General features: G+C 41.5%; 1 protein-coding gene across 1 annotated transcript; it reads left to right on the top strand.

Moving 5' to 3' along the window:
• The first annotated feature begins 8,532 nt into the window (after positions 1 to 8,532).
• RNF125 (ring finger protein 125) lies at positions 8,533 to 21,218 on the top strand. Its single transcript, XM_028737083.2, has 6 exons — positions 8,533 to 9,152; positions 16,263 to 16,416; positions 16,875 to 16,969; positions 17,391 to 17,481; positions 18,525 to 18,632; positions 19,450 to 21,218. The coding sequence occupies exons 1-6, from the start codon at positions 9,004 to 9,006 to the stop codon at positions 19,540 to 19,542; spliced, it is 690 nt and encodes a 229-aa protein (XP_028592916.2). The 5' UTR covers positions 8,533 to 9,003; the 3' UTR covers positions 19,543 to 21,218.
• Positions 21,219 to 23,076: the final 1,858 nt, after the last annotated feature.

The following is a 23,076-nucleotide window of genomic DNA, read 5'->3' as shown; positions in this document are numbered from 1 at the left end:
GCTCCCGGCAGCCTTTGCGGCTAGTCACGTGACAGCGGAGGGAGAGGGAAGAGGCGAGGCTCTAGGAGGAGGCCGGGGGTGGCGGGGCAGTGAGACAAGTACGCATGCGCAGTGTGCATTTCGCTGAGCTTTTGGGAAAGGCAGGAGGGTTGTGCAGAATCAATGAGCAGAAAAGCAGTCCGGGGAAAGGATCTGGGTCTGCCGGTGCTACTTTAGAGCTGCGCATGCAGGCTGATTTTTCTACCAGGGCTGCGCCTGCAAGGATAAGACACCGCCCAGGGGCTTTCCTTCCGCTTGTGCTCACGCTATATGAGTTCAGTTCCCATTTACAGGGATTCCGGGATATGTTTCTGCTTTTGTGGCCAGTTGGCCCTCTGCAGAGTGTAACCAATCATAAAACATTGCTCTGAGCAGGTCCCTCCCAAAAATGTCTCAGGCGGAGAACCTGAGCACTTTTTTAAAAACTGGCATTTTGCCTGGGCACCAGATCCATGCAATTCCCTGAATGCCAGTTCCTGGGATTCACAAGGGTGGAGAGTCCTGTTGCGTTCAGGTCCTGCTTCTGGATTTCCCATAGGCAACTGGTTGGACGGGATGCTGGACTAGATGGACCAGTCGCCTAATCCATCAGGCTTTTACGATCCTAATCTAGCTCTCTTGGTTGGCAGTAGGGATGCCAACTTGAATAAAACATTGAGGGGGGCAGGTAAGCCCTGCTCTGCATAAGCGATCACAAGAGTTGGTACATTCACAACATTTGAGTGGCAATGCCCATCAACTGGGGGGGGTGTTCAGCACCCTCAAAAAAAAATGGGGGGAGGGAGGGATCTCAGGCCCAAGGAGTTGACTCCTATGATTGGTAGTACTCGACATTCAGGACAAGGGAATTAGCATATCAGATCACCCACCGTGAACGAAGGTAATAGGGCTGAGCTATGGCCATCCTATCAGCAAGTCAGAATCACGTGTTCTGTTCTGCTCTGGTTCTGAGCCTGTGTAGTGTTGTCCTCTCTCTGAGTTTATCAACAGCAAGTTCTGAAAGTCTGCCAGGCCAGCGTGTCCTGAGCAGCCTTTGCTCTACTGTTGTATTGGATTATGTTTGAGGGGAGGCACCTTGGTGTACTGTGTGAGTCTGGCTTATTTACTAACTAATCTATTTTTTTGCTCACCTGCCTGCTCCACACACCCCTTGAATACTTTTGGCGGGCTAGAATGCATCGTTGAATTGTGATAACAGATCTTGAGTTTTGTATGGCTGGAATGTAGCCTACTATACAAAAGTACAATCATTTCCCATTAATCCATCTACCTTTGCCTCCTGCCCCACCCACAACTGGCATGCAGGTCCTGCAGGAGGGAATGCAGTTTTAATGCTGAAAAAAATTTCCCCATCCCAGGTGTAGAATCAGGAAAGGGGTAATATAAAAAAACACACCCCATAGCTCCTCCATGATACCTGTGATATTGATGTATATTCCATATGTGAAATCTCATAGGTCTTTAGCTGGGGCCTAGGGAAGGGTGTTTCATGTCCAGCAAAATGTAAGCTCTTGCTTCAAAATATTGTATGCATAGTGTTCATAACATTAAAAGAATAGGTGCTAGAGGTGAATTTGGCCTTTTATTCTGAAATGGAAATGGGATGTGGTGAAGCTATTCACAGAGTTTATTTGCATATCTTAGTTCATTTAGATTTGACACTTTTCAAATATGTTCTCTTTTAAAGCGAATTTAATTAAGGATGGGGACAAAGCCCTGAAGCATTGCAAATCCCTGGTGACTGGGACTTTAAACAATCAGATGTGACTCTTAGGATGCAATTTTGTAATCCAGGTTTATAAAGATTGGTATGGTCTGGATTTCCTTCCTTTGCAAATAGTATTTTTGGCACATGTGTTCCCAAAGTAATTTTACTTTAACTACCCTGTCCATTGAAATGTAGATACCAAAAGGACTGAAGTCACAGGACACTCTTTCTTTACAGTCAACAAGGTAAAAGTTAAAGATTACACCTGCATTCCAGGAAATTTGGCAGGAACTTGCTCTGTGGCAACATATGTTGACTTCAGGTTCTAGGCTTAAAGAAGCAAATTGCTACAACATCCTTTGTACACTTTGCTTCCTGAGTAGGACCTTGTCCTATGTTTTTCTGCAGGATTATATATTTGTTTTTAAGAAGGCAAAGAATCAGGTAAGGAAACTTACTAAAACTGAGTTTCAAATTAAAAACAAAACTAATTGCAGAAACACCAACACCTTGTTTTTATTTGAGGGTGGGAGAATTTGCATGTTTGTTTTGCAACTGCAAGAAAATGGTCCTAAGAAATCCCCTGGTGTATTATTAGCCTTTTGTGTTGTCATGGGGAGCTGGGAACAAGACAGAGTGGCACCTCAGAATGTCCTGTGTCAGTCTTATCACCAATTGTTATTTGAATCTTTGTTGATACACAGATTACCATGTTACTTCTAAAAATTATCTGACTGAAACGCTAGTTGGAAGTTTTAGTAGACATGGGAGAAGAAATAGGAAGTTTTAAAATACTGAAGTTCTGTTTGAAATAAGAATAATGGTGTGGAAAAGCCACCACAAATCAATTTATTTTGGTAGCTTATTAACAGCAACCCACTTACAGGATCACTTCAAAAAGTCATTCCATAAGATCCAGTCATTCTATCAGAATGGTTTATAGATCTGAATTTCCACATACTCATGTTATAAGAATTTTAAGGTCTTACATATACTGTATATATAATAGATGTTCATAAATGTACCAAGCAAACACATACAAATATGTAAAGCACATGTCTGAAACCCACAGAAAAGTCCTGAAACCATTTTGTCTTTCCCAAAATGACCTCAAATATTTCTCTGCAAGGTCGAAGGAAATGGGAAAAAACCTCCCCCTTGTCTCTGTGCTCACAAATCCTACCTTAAGGGCACATTTAAGGTGTGAACAGGGTGAGTCTGTGACCTGGATTCTGGAATGTAGTAGTTATAATAACAAAAGAGTGGCCAAAACCCAGATACTGTAATGCAATCAAGTAACCTGCCACACAGAAGATAATATACTCTGTATGTATGATGCATTGGGGGAGGTGGTCCTGGGCTGCACCCCTTCTGTGATGTATGTATGAAGTTTTTAGGGATGGTCTGGAGTTTGAGGGTGGGCAATTTCAAAAGTCTATATGAGGGCAGGCACACCTTTGTTCTGGGTTCCTCCTCTTTCCTGCTTGTGGTGAGTGAGGACCCTGTTGCAACTGTTTAATAAAGATCAGGCTTAATAGCTGCTTTGCTTCTCAATATTCTCTGGTTGGCCTCTGTTATTTCTCCTACTGATAGAGAACCTACAAAAGGACTCTATATGGGCTCTTGGGTACCCCATAAGGGGAAAGGAGCAGTTTTTTCTTATAACACTTGTTATTTCAGGGGTGGGAACCTGTGGGCTTCCAGGTGCCACTGGCTTAGAATTTCCACAGTCCTTGTCTGAGGCTGAGAGTTGGAGTCCAACTACATCTGAAGGGCCACAGATTCACCAGCACTGCATTATTTGATTTCAATAAAATCCCACAAAAGATTCAGTAAAATAAATTCTGGCTTTAAATTCTGCTATGTCATTCATTTTGCTGTCATCCTTTTATTTATTATTTATGAGCATGTTAAAGGTAAAGGTAAAGGTACCCCTGCCCGTACAGGCCAGTCTTGACAGACTCTAGGGTTGTGCGCTCATCTCACTCTATAGGCCGGGAGCCAGCACTGTCCGGAGACACTTCCGGGTCACGTGGCCAGCGTGACAAGCTGCAACTGGCAAGCCAGCGCAGCACACGTAACGCCGTTTACCTTCCCGCTGGTAAGTGGTCCCTATTTATCTACTTGCACCCGGAGGTGCTTTCGAACTGCTAGGTTGGCAGGCGCTGGGACCGAACGACGGGAGCGCACCCCGCCGCGGGGATTCGAACCACCGACCTGACGATCGGCAAGTCCTAGGAGCTGAGGTTTTACCCACAGCGCCACCCGTGTCCCCTATGAGCATGTTAGTCACAATATAAAGCCTATCTGTATGGCAGCCATCAATATTTACCAAACCTCTCCTCAGAAACTCCTGCACTCCCATCTGCATGCCCAACATCTTGGGTGCTCTGACCTTTTCTCACAATTTTTGCCCTGCATCTACTACTACATGTTAGGCACTAAATCATGATGTGCAAAGGGAGGAAAGATGAAAAAATAGGCAGAAGGAGTAATTTCCAAATGTGCACAACTCTGTCAGGGGGAGGAATTGTGGGTGGAGGACTAGATGTGTTTCAGATGGGACATATTTGTTCACTGCAACACCAAAAGCAGGATGGCTGAAATGCAGTTGTGACCCATATTTCTGCATGGCCATCAGATGATAAACTGCAGGAGAGATAGGCTCTAAAACACTTCAAGTGAATTCTGCCTTGTATATGAGTCAACTGTGTATCCCTGTGATATCAGAAGTCTTTACGCAGGCCCAGGATGCCATTTGCTCAACTATGCTTGCACAACTGATGGCCTTGCAAGCCTTCTCACAGTTGGATCCATTGGAGCAACAGGAAAAGGTTTTGAGTCATGGAGCAAGACTTAAATAGTAAAGGTAAAGGGACCCCTGACCATTAGGTCCAGTCGTGACTGACTCTGGGGTTGCGGCGCTCATCTCGCTTTATTGGCCGAGGGAGCCGGCGTACAGCTTCCGGGTCATGTGGCCAGCATGATTAAGCCACTTCTGGTGAACCAGAGCAGCGCACGGAAACGCCATTTACCTTCCTGCTGGAGTGGTACCTATCTACTTGCACTTTGACGTGCTTCCGAACTGCTAGGTTGTCACTTTTTAAATATAATTTCAGAATTCACACTGGTTTTAATAGTCTTCATATTTATGTGTATAAACATTAGGTGTGGAGGGGGGAAATATCTTGTAACTTTAGGGTAAGAATTTTATATGCTACAGAGGTCAATATAAAGATATAGAATCGATAGATTGCAGTGTGATCGTCCCATATAATCTAGGCGCAGGGACCCTGTGGCTCTCCAGATATTTGCTGGACTACAACTCCCATCAGCCCCAAATAGCATGGTCAATTGTGGGAATTGTAGTTAAGCAACCTCTGACAGGCTGCAGGTTACCCATCCCTGCTATAACATGTCAAACAACCAAAGGCAAATCTGCAGTCCTATGCACATTCACCCAGAACTAAGTCCAACTAAACTCATTGAGACTTACTTTTGAGTAGACATGCTTAGGATTGCTGTGTAGGCTAGTGGGACTTCTGAGGAAACCTGCCTAAGTTTGGAGTATGAGTGAAAAAAAGTTTAATATTAATTGAACATCTTGAAATCTATTGCTATGAGCACACCAAACTTGAAGTAGTAAGAAACTTCAGGAGTGGTAGCACATACATCAGGTTTGGTTTCCTTTGAAGGAAGGACACTGGAGACACTGGTGTCTTTGTAATAAGGTTTTAGTTACACAAATATACAGGCTGAGCATAAGGTTGAAGGGCTTGAAGCAGTGGTTCTCAAACTTTTTTCTCTGGGCCACACTTTCAGAATAAAAATTTGCTCACACCACACCAAAATTTTTATTGATAAGAAATATGTCAGAAAACACAACTAGGATGTCCTCAGTATCACTTGACGCTCTTGTTCTCATTTTGAAAATATATCCATATTCTGCAAATAATAATTATTTCTGAATATACTATACTATACTAAGCTGAAATATTTAAATGTTTACAGTGGTACCTCCGGTTACGAATGGGATCCGTTCTGAGGCCTGGCCATATCCCGAAAATTTTGTAACCAGAGGACCGCTTCTGCGCACACACGCGGTGCCACAGAGCACTTCTGCACATGTGCGAAGCACACAAGTGCTTCAGCACACACGCGAGTGGCAAACCCATTTCCAGGTTTGCAGTGGCCATAACCCAAAGATTCTGTAACCTGGAGGTTGAGCTACACGAGGTATCACTGCATTTTAATGCCCTTGACTCTTTCTGCCACACTTGCGATCCTCTCCTGCCACACCCAGTGTGGTGCACCTTTGAGAACCACAGACTTAAAGCAGTAACACTCCCAACAGAGACTGCTGTTCCCTTTGGCTTCCAGGGGGCTTCTCAATGCCATAGCTTGGGTTTCTGCACAGAGAGCAAGTCAAGCCTCTGTGTCTACCCAGCTCCAGACAAGACTAGCCCAAACTAGCCCCCCCCCCAGCCTATTGTTCTTCTAATGCTACAGAGATGTAGCCTCCAGCTAGGTAAGCAAGGAAGGCCTTCCCAAAACATGCACACACAAACAGGGAGGGCCTACTCTTTGGTCATGTAAAAAGATATAAAAAAGACTTACCTAGGCCCATTAACATAACAAAGAGACTGGTTTGTCCAGTTCAGTAGTTCCTTCCATTACAGAATCCCATGATATAAAACCACAGGCTTGTAGAGGGTTGAAAGATGGCAACCAAAACAACCCCCGCCAATCCCATAACAGTATCTGTATTTGCTAGGCTCCAAGCGATACTGAACACAGTTTGGAAATGTTAAAATACTCAGAATTACTAGCTAATGAATGAAACAGAACATACACACAAAGGAAGTTGCCTTATACTGCTGAGTAGAACCATTAGTCCATCTTACTCTCTCACTGTTGTCTACACCGGCTGGCAGCAGCTCTCCAGGGTTTCAGATAGGGATCTCCTAGCCCAACTTTGAGATGCCAAGGATTGAAGTCAATTGATTCTTGTGTTACAAGATTCATCCTAAGATTTCCTACTCAGTTTTCAGAAGAAGGAATGTAATCCACAAAGTGATCATATACACTCAGACTGTAAGAGTCTGTGTTCTGATTAGCACTTTACTGGTGGTCACCGTTATTACTGCTGAAAGTGGTGCTGTCATCATCATCCCATATAGTAGTCTAATTATTCTTATGTACCTTGAGACTGTGGTTTAGGCACAGTGATTAATACATTAATTGGAAGAAGAAGATGCCAAAACAGCTTAATCCACACACAAGGTGGTAGTATGGTTTGGAAAGCCAAGGTTTCCAGAACTACAAAAAATATTTAGAAAAAGAATATTAATGAGAAGGAACTCTGAAAACAGCTGAATTGAGTACTGTTCAGTGGTCATGGACCATTGAAGAGAGAGAGGTAAAATAGAAAAGAATATCCTGGCAATGGCATGGTTGGTTGTAACAAATCCCGAACAGAAGTACTCCTGACTGCAACATTTTGTTGTAAGTCCCACAGGTATATACTAATAGCGAACTCAAATGGTGGCTTGTGATGGCAGTAAGATGATGGCAATAAGAGGCTACTGAAAAACAAGAGGGAAGTACAGTATCAGCATGCTAGAGGGAACCCCAAAGCTAGCAGAAGTAGAAACAATCATTAAGCAGGTATGGGGGCATACAGTCCATAACAGTCCAGTGTGAACTGAGCATATGGACAAGGTACCCTGAAACTATCCAATGAAGGTGCAACAGATCAGGCATGTCCAAAGTTCATTTTGGGGGCCTAATCTGACCTCTTGGCCGGTTTAATCAGGCCCCTGTGGCAGTCTATTTCTTGGGGTCAAATCCCAAAAAAAGTTCAACAACTCTGGCCGGCCCTCACACATGTTCACTTCATCAAATCTGGCCCTCTTTGAAAAAAAGTTTAGGCACCCCTGCAACAGATGCTCAGAAGCCAGACTGACCAGCATCTGTGTGGGAGGAGGAAAATAGAATGGAGTATTATGGAGAGGACATGGCTAGCTAAAACCTGGACATGAGCACTCTAAATTTTGTTGTAGTCTCCTTGGTTGCCTCCTAAATCTCAATAAATGTGCAGGTGCTCCTTTAGAATCTGCTCTCTTAGATTTCAATGGAAAGCCAAAAGATTGGCAAAACAAATTAATGGAATACAGTATGTGGAAATGGCTAAATTTATGGAGAAACTTTGAAATCAAGACAATAACAAATTTAAAAATGAATGGGAAGTTTTTATTGCATATATATCAAAGCAATGTATACAAGTTAACACATTGGCAGGATTTTAAGAAACATTTGCAATACGATGATAAAAGATAGAATTGGATACAATAAGATGAATAATATTACACAGACATGCATGAATTAATGATGAAACAATGGAACCAGAAGAAGGGGCAGAGGGAAGTCAAGGGATTTGAGAAATCCCACATTTGAATGTTTTATTGAATGTGTAAACAGTATTGTAAGGTTTTTAATTTACTTTTTTAATGTTTATTTGATGTGTTATTTGTTATATTGAAAATTAATTTTAAAAGTTATAAAAAGATTTCAATGGAACGCATGCAATGTGTTTTCATTTTACCAAAGTAGTAGTAGTAGTAATAATACAGATTAATGATACAGATGTGTATTCTTGCTTTAGTATCTTACAATGAGCCTGCAAGAGTGTTTCTGAATGCCTAAGAGACGCGCTCGACAGTGAACTGCCTATTTCGTTTTCTATCGCTATTTTAGGGATACCTGTGACGCACGGCTACTGCAAAGTGCTATCCTACACAGGAGTTAAGTTCCGCCGGCCACCGTGGGGATTACTTTAGAGTAAACATGCATGGGGCTTGCCCTGTGGATCAGGGTCAAAGAAAGAAAACAGCGCATCAGCCAGCGAACGAAGCCACCGATTGGCTAGCTGGCCCCCTTTGTCCGGCTCAGGGTGTCAGGTTTCCTCGCGCCGGCTTGGACTGGTCCTGCATCCGCCAATAATGTTTTTGCAGGGTGTCGCCAGTGTAACCGCCACAAACGGCCCCCAACGTGGTCTCGGAGAGTTCGTTGCACGGAACGGGAGATCTGCAGCTCGCGCGGCTTTCCTTTTGCTGCAAGGCGGAATCCTGCAATCGCAATACAATACAATACAATAATTCCAGCTGCAAAGCTTCATAGCGCGTTGCGCGCTCGGCCACAGCAGGAGCAGCCGGCGCAAAGAGCCTTGATCTCCCAGGAGTGCCAAAGTTTAGGCGATGGGATCCGCGTTAAGCAGCGACAGTCGGGAGGTGGCCAACCCTCTCCAGGTAGCAGAAGAGGAGAAGCAGCCGCAAGTCCCATCTTTTGACTGCTCCATCTGTTTGGAGGTGCTCCACCAGCCCGTAAGGACGCAGTGCGGCCACGTGTAAGTGAAACTCCCCTCCCGGAACTGGCTCAGGCGGGTGTGGGAAGAGAGTAAATCCCCATTCTTTGCAATGCGAGAATATGCTTCGACTTTGTTAGCTGCAGTTCTTTCCATACTTATGCTGGGACCAACCAACTTCCGTTTAATTCTCTTTTCTTTTTTTAAAGAAAGGGTATTTGGCTTCCGTTTGGGATGCGATCATAAAACGACATATTTTTTTGTGGTAATGCTCAAGATGCGAGCACAGAAAGAATTAGCGCACGAACAAGTAATTTAACTTGACATTTGCATGCGGTGGATTCAGTTCAGAAACAGAATCCGAGATCTAGGCGATTGGTATTAAAAAGATGTACCTAAGTTAAGATGCGTTGTTCTTTCTCTTCATTCCCTTTAATATTTTGGGGAAAACAAGCTTTAAGTAAGATATTTGGGTCGGGGAAGAAGGGATGTGTGATCCAAATTTATTTATATTTGTGAATTGGTGTAGTGTAGTGGTTGAGCCAGTACAAACATTTCTGATCTACACTACACTGATCAACACTACACTTCTATCAAGATGTGAATACCTTAGTTGTTGAAAAAGTTACAAGAGAATAGATGTGATGTGCTTGGAAACTTGAAAGCACTATAAAAGTGCCACATACATTTTGGAGATTTCTTTTGAGTTTCTGGACCTGTTTTAACTTTCCCCAATGGAATTGCTTGCATTCTATTTTATCAAGGAACAAAGGATCCATTTAATCGCATTGTCCTCAGTGTGCTGATATGTCTTAAATATAAATTAATATGCATGTGGGTATAAAATACCAGTATGTTTGTTTCTTTCATTTGTATATTTTGAGAAGGAAGCATCCCGAGTTCTTAGAAGTATCCTTTTTGTAAATTTCTAATGGCAAAATTCAACCACTATTTCCCCTGAGAAACTTTGGTTGAAAAAAATTCTTTTAAAAAACCATGATATTCTAAAACAAGGGAGGAACACTCCCAGTTTTGGAATGTCTTCCCCCATATTTTTATTCAGTGATGATGATGATTCTATGGTGCACATATTGGTGCAAATCTGTTCACTGTCAATATTCCAAAATATTGGAGTTCTCCCAATGTAGGCAAAGAAAAAGAAAAATCAGAGTTGCCCGCCATGCCTGCCTGTGGATGGACTAAAATTTATTTTCCTTAACAAATTTAGGTCAAGCACATACAAGGTTGAGACATTGTTATTAATGTATAGATGCCCCTTTCCATATTAAAGGAAAGGCCTAACTGTTGAATCATTAGCAGCCACAATTGCATTGTTTAACTTTTTTAACTGTACTAAAATGTTTGAATCATGCACATGCTGTTAAGCATTCAGTGGGAGATATTCAGGCAAGAAACAAAACACGTTCTGAATAGCTTTTTTATATGCCAAAACCACCATTTTTACTCCCTAGTGAAGACTGGATATCGAAAAGAACAAATTTGTAAGGAAAAGTTAGCACTTGGCTTGTGTCTTCTTTACATTCCATCTGGGGGCCTGGTTCAAATGTAAGAGCCATCCCATGGTTTGACTGTTGTGAATGCCTTTCATGCTCACAAGCTACAATTCCTCCCCCTCTCATTGATTCAATCAAGTACAGATTGATTCAATCAAGTACAGATTGATTCAATCAAGTACAGATCCTTTGCCAGCCAAATTGTTCAGGCCATCTTGTCTCAACCTGCCTAGTATGAGTCATACAAACTAGGCACACTTGTATTTATTTATTTATTTACTGTTCTTGCATGCCACCATTTCTCCTTCTGGAGCCTATTTTCCCTGGTGGAGTAATGGATGGAGTGACAGTATGAACAACCCATGGGGTGATGGAATTTGGTGTCTGGCAGACCCCAATAAAAAAGTTTTAGAAATCTTCACTCCGAAGCCATTTTCAGAAGCGAGCTTGTAACTTGACTAAGACCTGTATTGTTGCACATTTTTGTAGCACCCACCTACAAACATGTTTAAAATATATAAATCTGCATATTTCAATGTATGTGGTAGCAATCCTGGCACCAATACATAGCGAAACAAGGCAGCTGCTTGGAGCAGAATTATTCAAGGGGACCTGCTGCCATACCAGAAACAATGAACAAATGTGAGATTTTGTGTTTCTTCTGGAACAGCTAATTCAATCAATCCATCTTTATTGAGGTCAAAGACCAGACAGCAAAGTTTACAATAACAATGCTAATTCACAATGCAATGCTGCAAGGAATTCTGCGGTACATTGTTACTTCCTACAGAGACACTTCATTTCATGCTGCTAAAACCAGCAAAAATCTTGAGTCAGTCCTGTATACTAAAAAAGTTGAAAGGTCTGATGCCCTAAGCCAAGAAGGTGGATAGTCTACCAGCTACAGTTGAATGGTATGCCTCTGTGTCGCTTCTGTGTTATGTGCAAATTCAGATACATATAAACAGCTGGCACTTGCACTTGATCTTTGTAAATAGCATTTGCAAGTTCAGAATGATGGATGTAACCCAAGAAGTAGGTTTTTAAAATTGTATAACTCTCTCTAACTTTGCTTAACTTATTAACTAGGGTTCATTGTTTAAAACCTTGCACGTGTTTGGAAACCACAATGAAACTTTCCTTTTGGATTAATCTAAGATAAAACTTCTTTTCAGCTATGGCTGAGGAGAAGGATTTGAGTTTGCTCGACTAATCCTTACTTAGTACAACAAAAAGCCCATGGCAGCATTTCCTTTACAGTACATGTAGAAATGTTGCAGGTAAAAACAAAACATTAGCAGGAACTTGTTATTTGTCTAAAGTCTCACATGAGCAATTTTAAGCCCATGTTTGTAGAAATGAAGAACATTACCTATAGGCAACAGAATGGTGGAATACTAAAGCTTAGTATTTAAATGCACAAATATGGTTGGTAGTTAAGGAGTTAGCCCCATGGAACTCTGTAGTACCCACTTCTAAATAAATATACCGTATTTGCCTGAATATAAACCTAACTTTCCGCCCAAATTCTGACAGTGAAAAGTTAAAGTGCGGCTTAAATTCACAACCTTACGCCACCAGCAAAGCGGCATGGCTCCCCACCCCCAAGCAGCCTGGGAATGTGGGCCATGGCACACAGTCCTCCTGCCACTCGCAGCACCCCTCTAGCTGTCAGGGGGAAGCGGGGAGGCCACCAGCAAAGCGGCACGGCTCCCTCCCAGGAAGCAGCTCGAGAGTGTGGGGCAACGGCACGCAGCCCGCCCGCCACTCCCAAGCCTTCCCCCAAGCACAGGTCAGTTGCAGACCATGGGACTTGCCCTGAAGCCAACACAAGTATTTTAAGCACAACATTTTTTCGTGTTTCGAAGGCACAGATATCTGTGTTTGTTCAATGTGAATGTAGCCCTAAGGTTATGGCCTGACCATAGGTTGCAAAGCAATGATGGGTGACTCCCAACTCCTCAGACAGGGTTGGATCAGAAATAAGCCATTCTATTCCTCATCCCGTCTGAAAAAGTGAAAAAATAACTTGGCTTGTTTTTGAGCCAGTCTGAATTTGGACTGGAGGCCACCAGCAGCAGTCCTAATCCCCAAGTCTCCTTCCCTTATCTCCCCATAAGCCTCCTTGCTTGCCCCCTGCTCCTCCAAATACCTCCTTCCTTCCTTCCTTCCTTCCTTCCTTCCTTCCTTCCTTCCTTCCCACCCACTCACCTACCCTCCAAACCCCTTTTGCCTGCCCCACATGCCTGGCTGCTGCTGCTGCTGCTGCTGCCACTCCTAATTTGAGGGGAAGCAGGAGCAGGGAAGAGAAAGAGGTCTCTTTGCACCTCCCTCAGGTGCCACATCCAAGAAGCCCACAGGGAAACTACTGAAACACCCCTTGGAAGAAACTACATTTCACAGGATCTACTTAGGGACACATTTATTCAGGTATTTATTCGGTTATTGTCTTTCCCCCCCTTGAATTTTAAAGGTGTGGCTTTATATTCGGGTGTGGCTTATATTTGGGCCAATACAGTACATAGGATTCAGTTTCTAAGGTTTTTCAAGAGTGATGCTAAAAACACCTTTTCAGTTTGGAAGACATTACTCACCAACTGTTTTATGGATTAGAAAGTGGAACAGAATGAAGCTGTTTTAAAATGAAATACATGTTTTACATTCAGATTAAAGACGAAAAATACACACAAAAAAGTTTTAAGCTACAGTCCAACTTCACTTACTTGGGAGTAACTCCACGGAATAATTAGGACTTACTTTTGAATAGGCCTGGTCAGGGTTGCACTGAAACCAACCTTTGAAACTTTCATCACAGATCCAACATGTTATTCTGCTGTATAACTTAACAACACAACTTTTCTATAAGTAGGCACTGGGTGAAAAAACAGTTAAAAGCATGGGCGTAGCCAGGATTTATGTTGGGGAGCAGGCTTTATGTTGGGGGGGGGCAACCTCAGTTAGTTAAGTATTTTGTATTGATTTGCTTGATGGGGGGTAGCTGCCCCTCCCTGCCTTTTCTTGGCTGTGCCCATGGCTAAATGGCTAAAATAATGCAGCCCTTTTACCTGTTCTTCCTATCTTTGTTGTACATGAAGGATGAATTAAGTCACATTGTTGCAAACTTTTAATGGAAGTAAATTGAACCAACTTCTGATCGTAGGAAAACAGTCTTATGCTGAGTCAAACCATTGGGCCTTCCAGTCCTGTATTGCTGATCCGGAGTGGCAGCAGCTCTCAGTTTCTGGCAGAAATCTTTCCCAACTTTGCCTGAAGACACCAGAGATTGAACCTGGCATGCATATCACGTGGTCTTCTAGGAGAAACAGCCTTTCCCCTCAAGGCAACTGGTTAAGAATATGTCTCATTGGCGCCAATATTGGCGAAAATGCAGAAGAACTGTTTTGCACATATTGGTTTTGCTGGCTGCAGTAATAATTGTGTTGTGTTTTGATGCAGCTGGGTCGCCACAAACAAGGCATATGTCATGGAGGAGCAAACGGTACAGTGGCAGGAGAGAGAGAGACAGAGATAGGGCACAGAAAGGGACAGGTGATGTGCCAAAATAGATGGATGGGTCAGAGCAGTGATGCCCTGGTGCCCAATGTGCTTGGAAGACAAGGGAGGCCAACAGCAGGTGGAGTCAGAGCCAATACAGTGGTACCTCTGCTTAAGAACTTATTTTGTTCCGGAGGTCCGTTCTTAACCTGAAACCTTTCTTAACCTGAGGCACCACTTTAGCTAATGGGGCCTGCCGCTGCCACTGCACCGCCAGCACACAATTTCTGTTCTCATCCTGAGGTAAAGTTCTTAACCCGAGGTACTACTTCTGGGTTAGCGGAATCTGTAACCTAAAGTGTTTGTAACCCAAAGTGTTTGTAACTGAGGTGTTTGCAACCCGAGGTACCACTGTAATGGGCAGAACTAATTCTAGTTTTGTCCCCATCTTCCTTCTGAATTCTACAAGAGCAGCACTGAGGCAGAGGACGAAGCTGACAGGCAATGCTACCAGCCTGGATTGGTTTTCAGTAAAAAAAAAGGCACACCAAGTACTGTTCAGGCTCCTGTTTAATTAGCATATGCTGCTATTGCTGCTGGGAGTAAGGGAACTAATGCTGCTCCACAGCTAGCCCACCTTTTATCTTCTCCACCTGCCAAATATGCACGAACATTTTATTTATTAGGTATATTTCAGGGAAGCTTATGTGGTACTAACGCAAGCAACTTCTTTAAAAAAGAGCATTTCCCAGAACTATGTATTGATTGAGCACTGCTAAGAGCCCCTTTGTTCATTGATGTCAGCACTTCCCAGATCAACCTAACAGATTTGGTGTAGTTCCTTAGTCACACACTTTGTTCAATATTCAAGGCTACAGTGGTACCTTGGGATACAGACGCTTCAGGTTATGCATTTTCGGGTTGCGCACCACGCTGAACCCGGAAGCAGTGGAACAGATTACGGCGCACGCGCAAAAGTGCTAAATCACGCTTTGAGCATGCGCAGAAGTGCCAAATCGTGACCCGCGTGTGCACAGACGCGGCGCTGTAGGTTGTGAACGTGCCTCCCACATGGATCACGTCGCAACCCGAGTTTCCACTGTATTTCCACACATTGTGTTGCATTTTAAGCTTGCACAGAGGTGGGAAAGGCTGTGGGGGTGAGGGAAGCCCCAAAGGTGTTTTTTTTTGTTTTTTTTAAGGGCTCAGGCTTGTTACAGTAGGCTTAGACACAACATCAGTAAAAGCTTTAGTCATTTTCCCGACATTATCTCCAGAGCCATGTGGACACTCCTGGCAGTCTGCCACTGGTCAAACATATCCCTGTCAGCTCTTGTGTGCATGGTGTTATAGCCATCGCAATGTGATTATATCCACAAGACTGGATTTCATCCCGTCATTTGTGCAATAATTTCATGAATAAGTAATTGGCTTCAACTTTCTGTCCTCTACTTTTATTTTCATGTACTCTTTATGTCTGACTGAAGCTGGGAATAATTACTGAAGATGTATCTGACGACTACTCTTTCAAACCAAGGATAATGATACTCTGCACATGCTCAATTTATTCCTGTGTCTTTTTTTTTTTTGTATATATGTGAATCAGGTTAGCACAACAGAATCTTGCACAAATATTTGCAGTGAAACAGCTACAGGCACAGTTCAGCTGATGTTAAGCACTTGTGAGTTCCATTGATTTCAGTAAATGAGTAAAAATGCTTTTTATTTACTCTTCTCCATTAAATTCAGCAGGACATTAAAGTGCTTAACCTTTGGCTGAATGGTACCTCTCTTTTTTTGTTTGTTTGCTTGAAGTGCTTGATCTCTCCCATAGTGCTTTACTAATACTTGGCAGAGTTTGCAGGCGCTAGCAAGTAGGCGCTTGCATGTTAATGAGTAACTTTAGCTAATGCACAGATATCCCCATAACAGAACACACTATCTTCTGTAGCCTCACTTTATCAGTGGTCCTGTAGATTGGGATTCTCAAGTAAACAAAATGATTAACACAAGAACTGTGGTAGAAACCAATCTTCCTGTAAGGTCATGTTCACTAGTGATCATAACTGTGTGACTTTTCAAATTGCTTTCTTTAAAGTGGTGTTTTGCTTGGAAACAGTATTTATTTTTATCTCTCCATTAGATTTTGCCACTCCTGTATTGCTGCAAGTATAAGGAATAACACATGGACATGTCCCTACTGCCGGGCGTTTCTTCCTTCTGAAGGGATTCCAGCAACTGATATTACCAAGATGATGAAAGATAGACACCAAAATTGTACAGAATGTGGAACACAGGTAAATAAGTATTGGCATTCCATAATTTTCTGCCTCATGGATTTAGGCATTCTGAAATGCATGGGGATTTGAAGTTAGCAACCCTAAGCACATTTACTTGGGAGCAACGCCTATAGAATTCTCAGTGTACATTATCTCCAATTCAACAAATCCTGATCTTACATTTGCATCCTTTACCTTTAGGAAAACTATGGTAACCATCACTTTCCCTTTTAACAATTTAACCTGTAAATGTTGAATTTTAACATATTGAATCACTTCATGTAGTTTAGAATGAAGAAATACAAGGCACTTCCATTTGCAAAGGTTGGGCAGCCCAACTACAATCCTAAGCATACTTTGTTTGGAATTAAATGTGACCTACTTCTGTCTACTAAACAAGCTTTAGGGCTAGTCTGCTAGTGAATAGCATTCTGTACAGCAAAATACTGACACAATGTTTCTTAAAATGAATCTAGGTGCTCCTCAGTGAAATGCGAGCTCATCTGAGAACTTGTGACCAATATATAGAGAAATATGGGCCCCTACAGGAAGTTGCATACCCAGACACAAGGTAAAGTGTATCTTAATAAAATAATGGTGGGAGAAATCTACTCTCAGCTTGGTTTATATATTTATTCATTCACAATCTTAGCCTTCCCTTATCCTAGTGACTTAGGGTGAATGATGATACAGTTTAAAATCAAATTATAACTCACCATTTTAAATAAACCAAACATAGATCATTTAGCAGATACTAATCTAAATCTTAACTACTGATGCCAGGTCAACAGTCTTTACTCGCATCATGTCCCCATCCCATCTCCAGTAGAGAGAGACTTGATGCAGAATCCCATTTAGCAGGAGCAAAGTGGCTCACCATCCAGTTCAGTTGCCAGCTCTAGAATATATTGGCTTTTAATATGTAACTACTACACCATCTGTAAAATGTAAAAATGTAGCTAATATATAAATGGTACCTTATGTGATTTCAGATATCCGTGCCCTTTCTGCCAGTATTCATTGGATGAAGAAGATTTTCTGGACCATTTTCTCACTTTCCACAGATCTGACAGGAGAGCTGTGGTAAACACCTTATTTTTTAGGTTCAAACCACATTGTTGTTTAAATCAATTGACTGTTTGAAATATTAGGTAGCAGCATAAACTAGAATATGCATATTTATGGTCAGCTAATAGGTGATAGATGATAGATAGATAGATAGATAGATAGATAGATAGATAGATAGTTGCTTCAAGGCATTCTATGTAGTAAGTGACAAATAAATATAATGATAAATGAAAATATATGACTTTGCTGCTATTACATCCAGATGATGTTTCCAGTATTCCATGTCACCAAGTTTTATGGAATCAGTTTCAGTTGACGCCATCTTCATTGATTAAAGCTAGCCAGAGAGGTTTGACCACATGACTATGTTGGTTCAGACAGTAGTGAATGTCTCATTACAAGGAGGAGTGGTGCTTCTGGCTTTAAAAGAAGCTCTGATACAATCTCTCCTAAAGAAGACAACTTTGGATAATTATTGACCAGTTGCTAATACTCTCTTGGGTAAGGTGATCAAGAGAGTAGTGTCAGTGCAACTATAGGTATTATTGGAAGATATCAGTTTTCTTGACCCATTTCAGTCCGGCCTCAGGATTGGTTTCAAGAATAAATCAGCCTTAGTTGCCCTGATGGATTAACTGGGAGAGGGAGAGGGAGAGTGTGACCCTGCTGCTGTTACTCAACCTTTTAGCATCAGTGAGTTCTACGATCTCCTCCTGGGCCAGCTCTGTCAGATAGCATAAAAAGAGCATACAAGAAAGAAAGAAAAAGCACTCCATAGCTAGGAATGTGTACCTTATTTATGCAAAAACAACAACAACAACAAAAACAACAACAACAACAAAAACCCCAAAAGCAAACCAACAACATCTAAGCATGAGAGACTGGTTTACAAGGCATTTTATTAGTTGTATACAAAACAGAACAAGGAATTATCTGAATTTACTGCTAACAAACAGATATGGAGATTTTGCTTTCTTTAGCAATAATCATTTCTTTTGCTACTGTGAAAACACTTTCTTTTTTAGTGCATTTATTTTTCCCCCTTGAACTATTTACAGTACTGTCCAATTTGTCGCTTATCGCCTGGTGGTGGTTCAAGTTATTGCAGCAGGAATTTCTTAAGGCACCTTCAGCTCAGACATACGTTCTATTATGAAGACTATATCGTGAGTAAATTGCCTGGTTGTTTTTCCTAACCCCCTGTTAAGAGTCATTTATTTACAACTTCCACCTCCCCCATATCTCCTTGATAAGTCATATGAGGACATATGTAGATTGCAAGAATGTCATGGTTGGGGAATTAGAAAGGTTACAAAGCCTTAAGAAACTTCAGTGGAGAAATAATCAAATAGCTCAAAGGTGCTACACTCATGCAGAGAAGCCTAATTTCCTGAATACCAGTCCAAGAATTAGTGAAGGAGTTGTTCCAATCTCTCTTTCTGATCTAATCCTTCCCCACCCCAGTTTGAGTATTCTTTTGAAATAACTGCAACAGGTTTCCCAGAAAATTAGGGGACCAAGTTTGGGTGTGGGGGAGCAAGTGAGAGGCATTGTTCTTAATAGTTTAGGGCAAACATTAGAGCCAGAGGTCTAGAGCTGTAGTCTCTCACTTCCACATAAGCTCCAGTAAGTAGTATATGATAGGGGGAATACAATAGAGAAATAAATGACATTAAATACAATGAAACATAAAATGGAGCATAGTACAAAAATTAAGCAACCATGCTAACTTAGACAAATCATTCTGTTTTTCTTGTTTGCCTATTTCTGCAAGAAAGGAAATCATATTGTGTAATAAGAATATTATAGTTGTATTCAGAGAGTATAATTGCATGGGATAATAATTCACTTAGCTCAACCCTGATTTTCTTGTACTGGTTCAACTACAGTTGCAGCCTAATAGGACTACTTTTATTGCTAAGCAGGATTTTGTTTTGTTTTTGCTTTACTTGCATGTCTGACTATCTTCCCTTCTTATTTCAGGATATAAGTATAGTGGAAGAAGCTCTTGTTGAAAGAGTTCTAGATCGGTCATTAATCGAGTATATGCATGTGCCCAATCCAAATACGGCGTAATCCTATCGGAGTTTGGAAGACATACCAAATGGATTCATTACACTGTGAATTAAAATGTTGCTTGTAAAGTATTGTTGTCAACTTCTTTAGGATTATAGTTCAGCCTCCCTAATAACAAATTATTTTTAGCATTGTCAAAATTCATTATTTTGTTATATTGTATAGGCATGACAATCTTGAATGGTTAGGACCTTCTGAGAAGGTAATCTTGTTGAGTTGTGACCTACTGAGCTGAGCACACCCAAGGATTCTTCCTGCAATGTGCACTGATTAGAAGCAGTTAGGGCCATCTTTCTGGGTGGGCTGCTACTGCTTATGAGTATTTTTCCTCTTCTCAGGATGTCACTACATCAAGGATTCTCAGGAGTGCATAGCCATGTGAGAGCTGAACCAGATTTCTACCTGCATTCACTTATTTAGTTTCTGGGAAACATTTATGCTAAAAACTTGAGCAGGGATAGGAAACCTTTGACCCTCCAGATGTTGCTGAACACTCCCATTATTCCTAGCCATTGGCCATGTTTGCTGGGACCGATAGGAGTTGTAGTTCAGCAATATCTGGAGGGCCAACGGTTCCCCACACTTGTCTTAGGTGGCATCTAATAAAGGCTGAAAAGTGAATAGGGCCTAAATGAGGATCAATTGGCACATGAATTTGGTGTGGTATCAATGCAGTATAAAGATGAGCAAAATAATTAATGCAGCATAAAACACACCTCAGGGTCTGTTTCTACAACATCTACTGGTGTTTTAGGCTGCAATGTAACAATACTTACCTGGGAGTAAGTCCCATTGGACTCAGCAGGACTTGTTTGAGTAGTCAAACATAATTTTTTGCTATTAGTGAGTTATGATACAACATAGCATTTTACAGATAACCTCCACTTGATTTATATAACCTAATCCACTACCAAATTTTCAAAACATTAAAGGCTGAGAAAATTTATCTTCCAAATTAGCCATCAAAAAGATTTATTTTCAATGTACCTTCAAATTTGTCATCAAAATTAGAAATGGATTTTGCCTTGCCTAATTATGTTGTTTAAAGAGCTACATTACATTGAGAAAAATAACCTGTCACTCTTTTGAATATTAAAAATTATTTTTACTGCCTGTTTCTTTTGCAGCAAAACCTAAGAAGCCTCTTGTCTGAAGTTTTTTTTTTGTTTGGTTTTTTTTTTGGTAAAAAAAGAATGACCAAAGCTCAGAGCATCTTGTGACTATGCTTTCAAAGGGCAGGCCAGAGTTTTCATGATCATTTAGATGTTGCAATGCCAATGAGGGAGAGCAAACAACTGTTTACTTTCTGAAGTGTCATAATACAGATCAGAGTTCAAAAAGAGAAGCTACAGTTAATGTTTGACAAATAGTACTATATCATTTTACAGTTCTGAGGACTTCAGGAGAATTATTAATAACAGCATATTTTACACTGATAGAGCAGCTTGAAGATAAGGTGCAATTTTTTAGTGAGGGAAAGTAGTAAAGCCAAAATCAGCAGCTCCTGATAAGAGATTGGTTGTGCCTTCCTATTTTGTTCCATGCTGTATTCAATTGTTGTAGCAGACTAATATGACATACATATATATTGGTTAAATAATGCCTAAGTGTTTTTCATTGATGCAGTTAACTGTAAATATATTTTGTAAGAATTAAAGTGCACATTTGTACATAAATACATGAAATGGTGTAAATACTTTATGAGAAATCTGTTCTTATATATAGATATATTAAATGCTCTGATGGATTCACTCACTCATGAAGGCATCAAAATGGTTAGGATCTTGCACAGAACTAGGAAGACTGGACATTTGGTACATAATGTTGCACACCACCCTAATCTTCAAGCACTGCAAGATTCCAGGGGCGGCAGGTGGTTTCCCAGGGTTTGGATTCCTTGGAATGATTATGGATTGCTTACACCCATATACAGCCCTGAGCCTACAGCACCCCAGAAGGTCTTGCTTCTCCCATAGCCACAGCCTTGAACTCAAGCAGAAATAAAGCATGGTTTTCCTTCTCAGGCCAGAAACCTGCCTCCAGCTTCTAGCTCTCACACACACAACTCTGCCTCTGTCCTTCTCACCAACAGCTGGAGAGGGGCCCACTCATTTGCCTTCTGGCACAAAGCCGCTTAACTTTTTTTACCCTAAGGGGGCCTTAACTCACCAAGAAGCTGGCCTGGCTATTCCAACAATTGAATTCTTGCTGGATCTAGGAATTAGAAGGGACTCTGGCATACAGCCTAACCTCCACCCCACCAAATTACGACACACCATTGTCTGAGGTGCTCCTTAAATGTTACCTAACCATGCCACACTTCATTACTTAACCATACAGATGGGATGGAATTGCATGGGTGCTAACCTCAGACTCCATATTCTGGGGGGATGCTGATTCTATGGGAAAGACGCATACAATTGAGTTAATAAACATTTTCCCAAGTGCACTGCATGTGCTCACAGAAAAGCAGTTCCCTCGCAGCTAGGGTAACATTTTTTAAAGAGACTCTTAACAAAACTGAACAGAGTTGCAGATTCAAAGCAAATAGTGGAGACACTTCTAGGGTCCATAGAAGACAAATATTTGACATAAACTGCAGTCCATCACACTCTGATTAACAGAAAAGTCTTAATTGGTGACAAGATGACAACACCCCAGGTGGTCAAGGTACTTTCAGGTCATTCAGAATACCAAAATGTATTACACACGCCGTAGAATGTTATGAAAAGCTAGACATTTTCCTAGCCTTCAATCATATATGAAAGTTACCTTATTTTAACCAACATTGCGGCCCAAAGCAAGCCAATCCAAACATCAGATGAAATGCAGAGTCTCATCAGGTTTGGATTTGTGGAAAAGGGGAACAAAGTAGCAGCCATGAATGTAGGTCTTTTAGCTTCATTTGTTAGTGTAGATACATAGACAGCCATTTTTAAGGGCTGATGACCATTATTCAGATCCTGGCTACTGTGTCAAAAGATTATTGTGAAAAAGCAGTAGTTTGGTGATGCAGGGGTGGCCCACATAAGTAACTTAACAGTTATCATCCCTCACAATAAATGAGAATTATTTGGAAGCCTTGTCAACCAATGGTATTCACTATGTAACTTACAATTTATAGGGTCAAATCACTCTGATTCATGGGCTGCATTGAGTAAAACTACTGCAAATTTAATACTGAATGTAATACTGAAGTAAAAGTCGTACTATATGAACAGTAGTGCAATGTATGAGCTTTGGGAGAAAGTGTTGCTGACCCAGCAACACCAGTGACCATTATACTGGGTCCCAGGTGTTACGGCTAAATCTGGGTGCAGGGCTATTCTGCCACCCAGCTCGTCGGACTAAGTAAGTCCGCGGGTCCCTGCGGAAGAAAATGAGCTCAGCCGGACTGGAGCAAACTGCAGAAGATCCAAGTTTATTGCGCAACAGGTTCAAGACGAGATTGAACCCCGAGAAAGGGGTGACATGAACTTTTGAAACTCCCTCCAAGTCCCAGAATACAGTGCAAAATCCATCCCAGTTACGTCA

This window comes from Podarcis muralis, chromosome 8, assembly GCF_964188315.1.
Source record: "Podarcis muralis chromosome 8, rPodMur119.hap1.1, whole genome shotgun sequence".
Classification (NCBI taxonomy): Eukaryota; Metazoa; Chordata; class Lepidosauria; order Squamata; family Lacertidae; genus Podarcis; species Podarcis muralis.
This window is presented reverse-complemented; position numbering and strand designations above follow the sequence as displayed.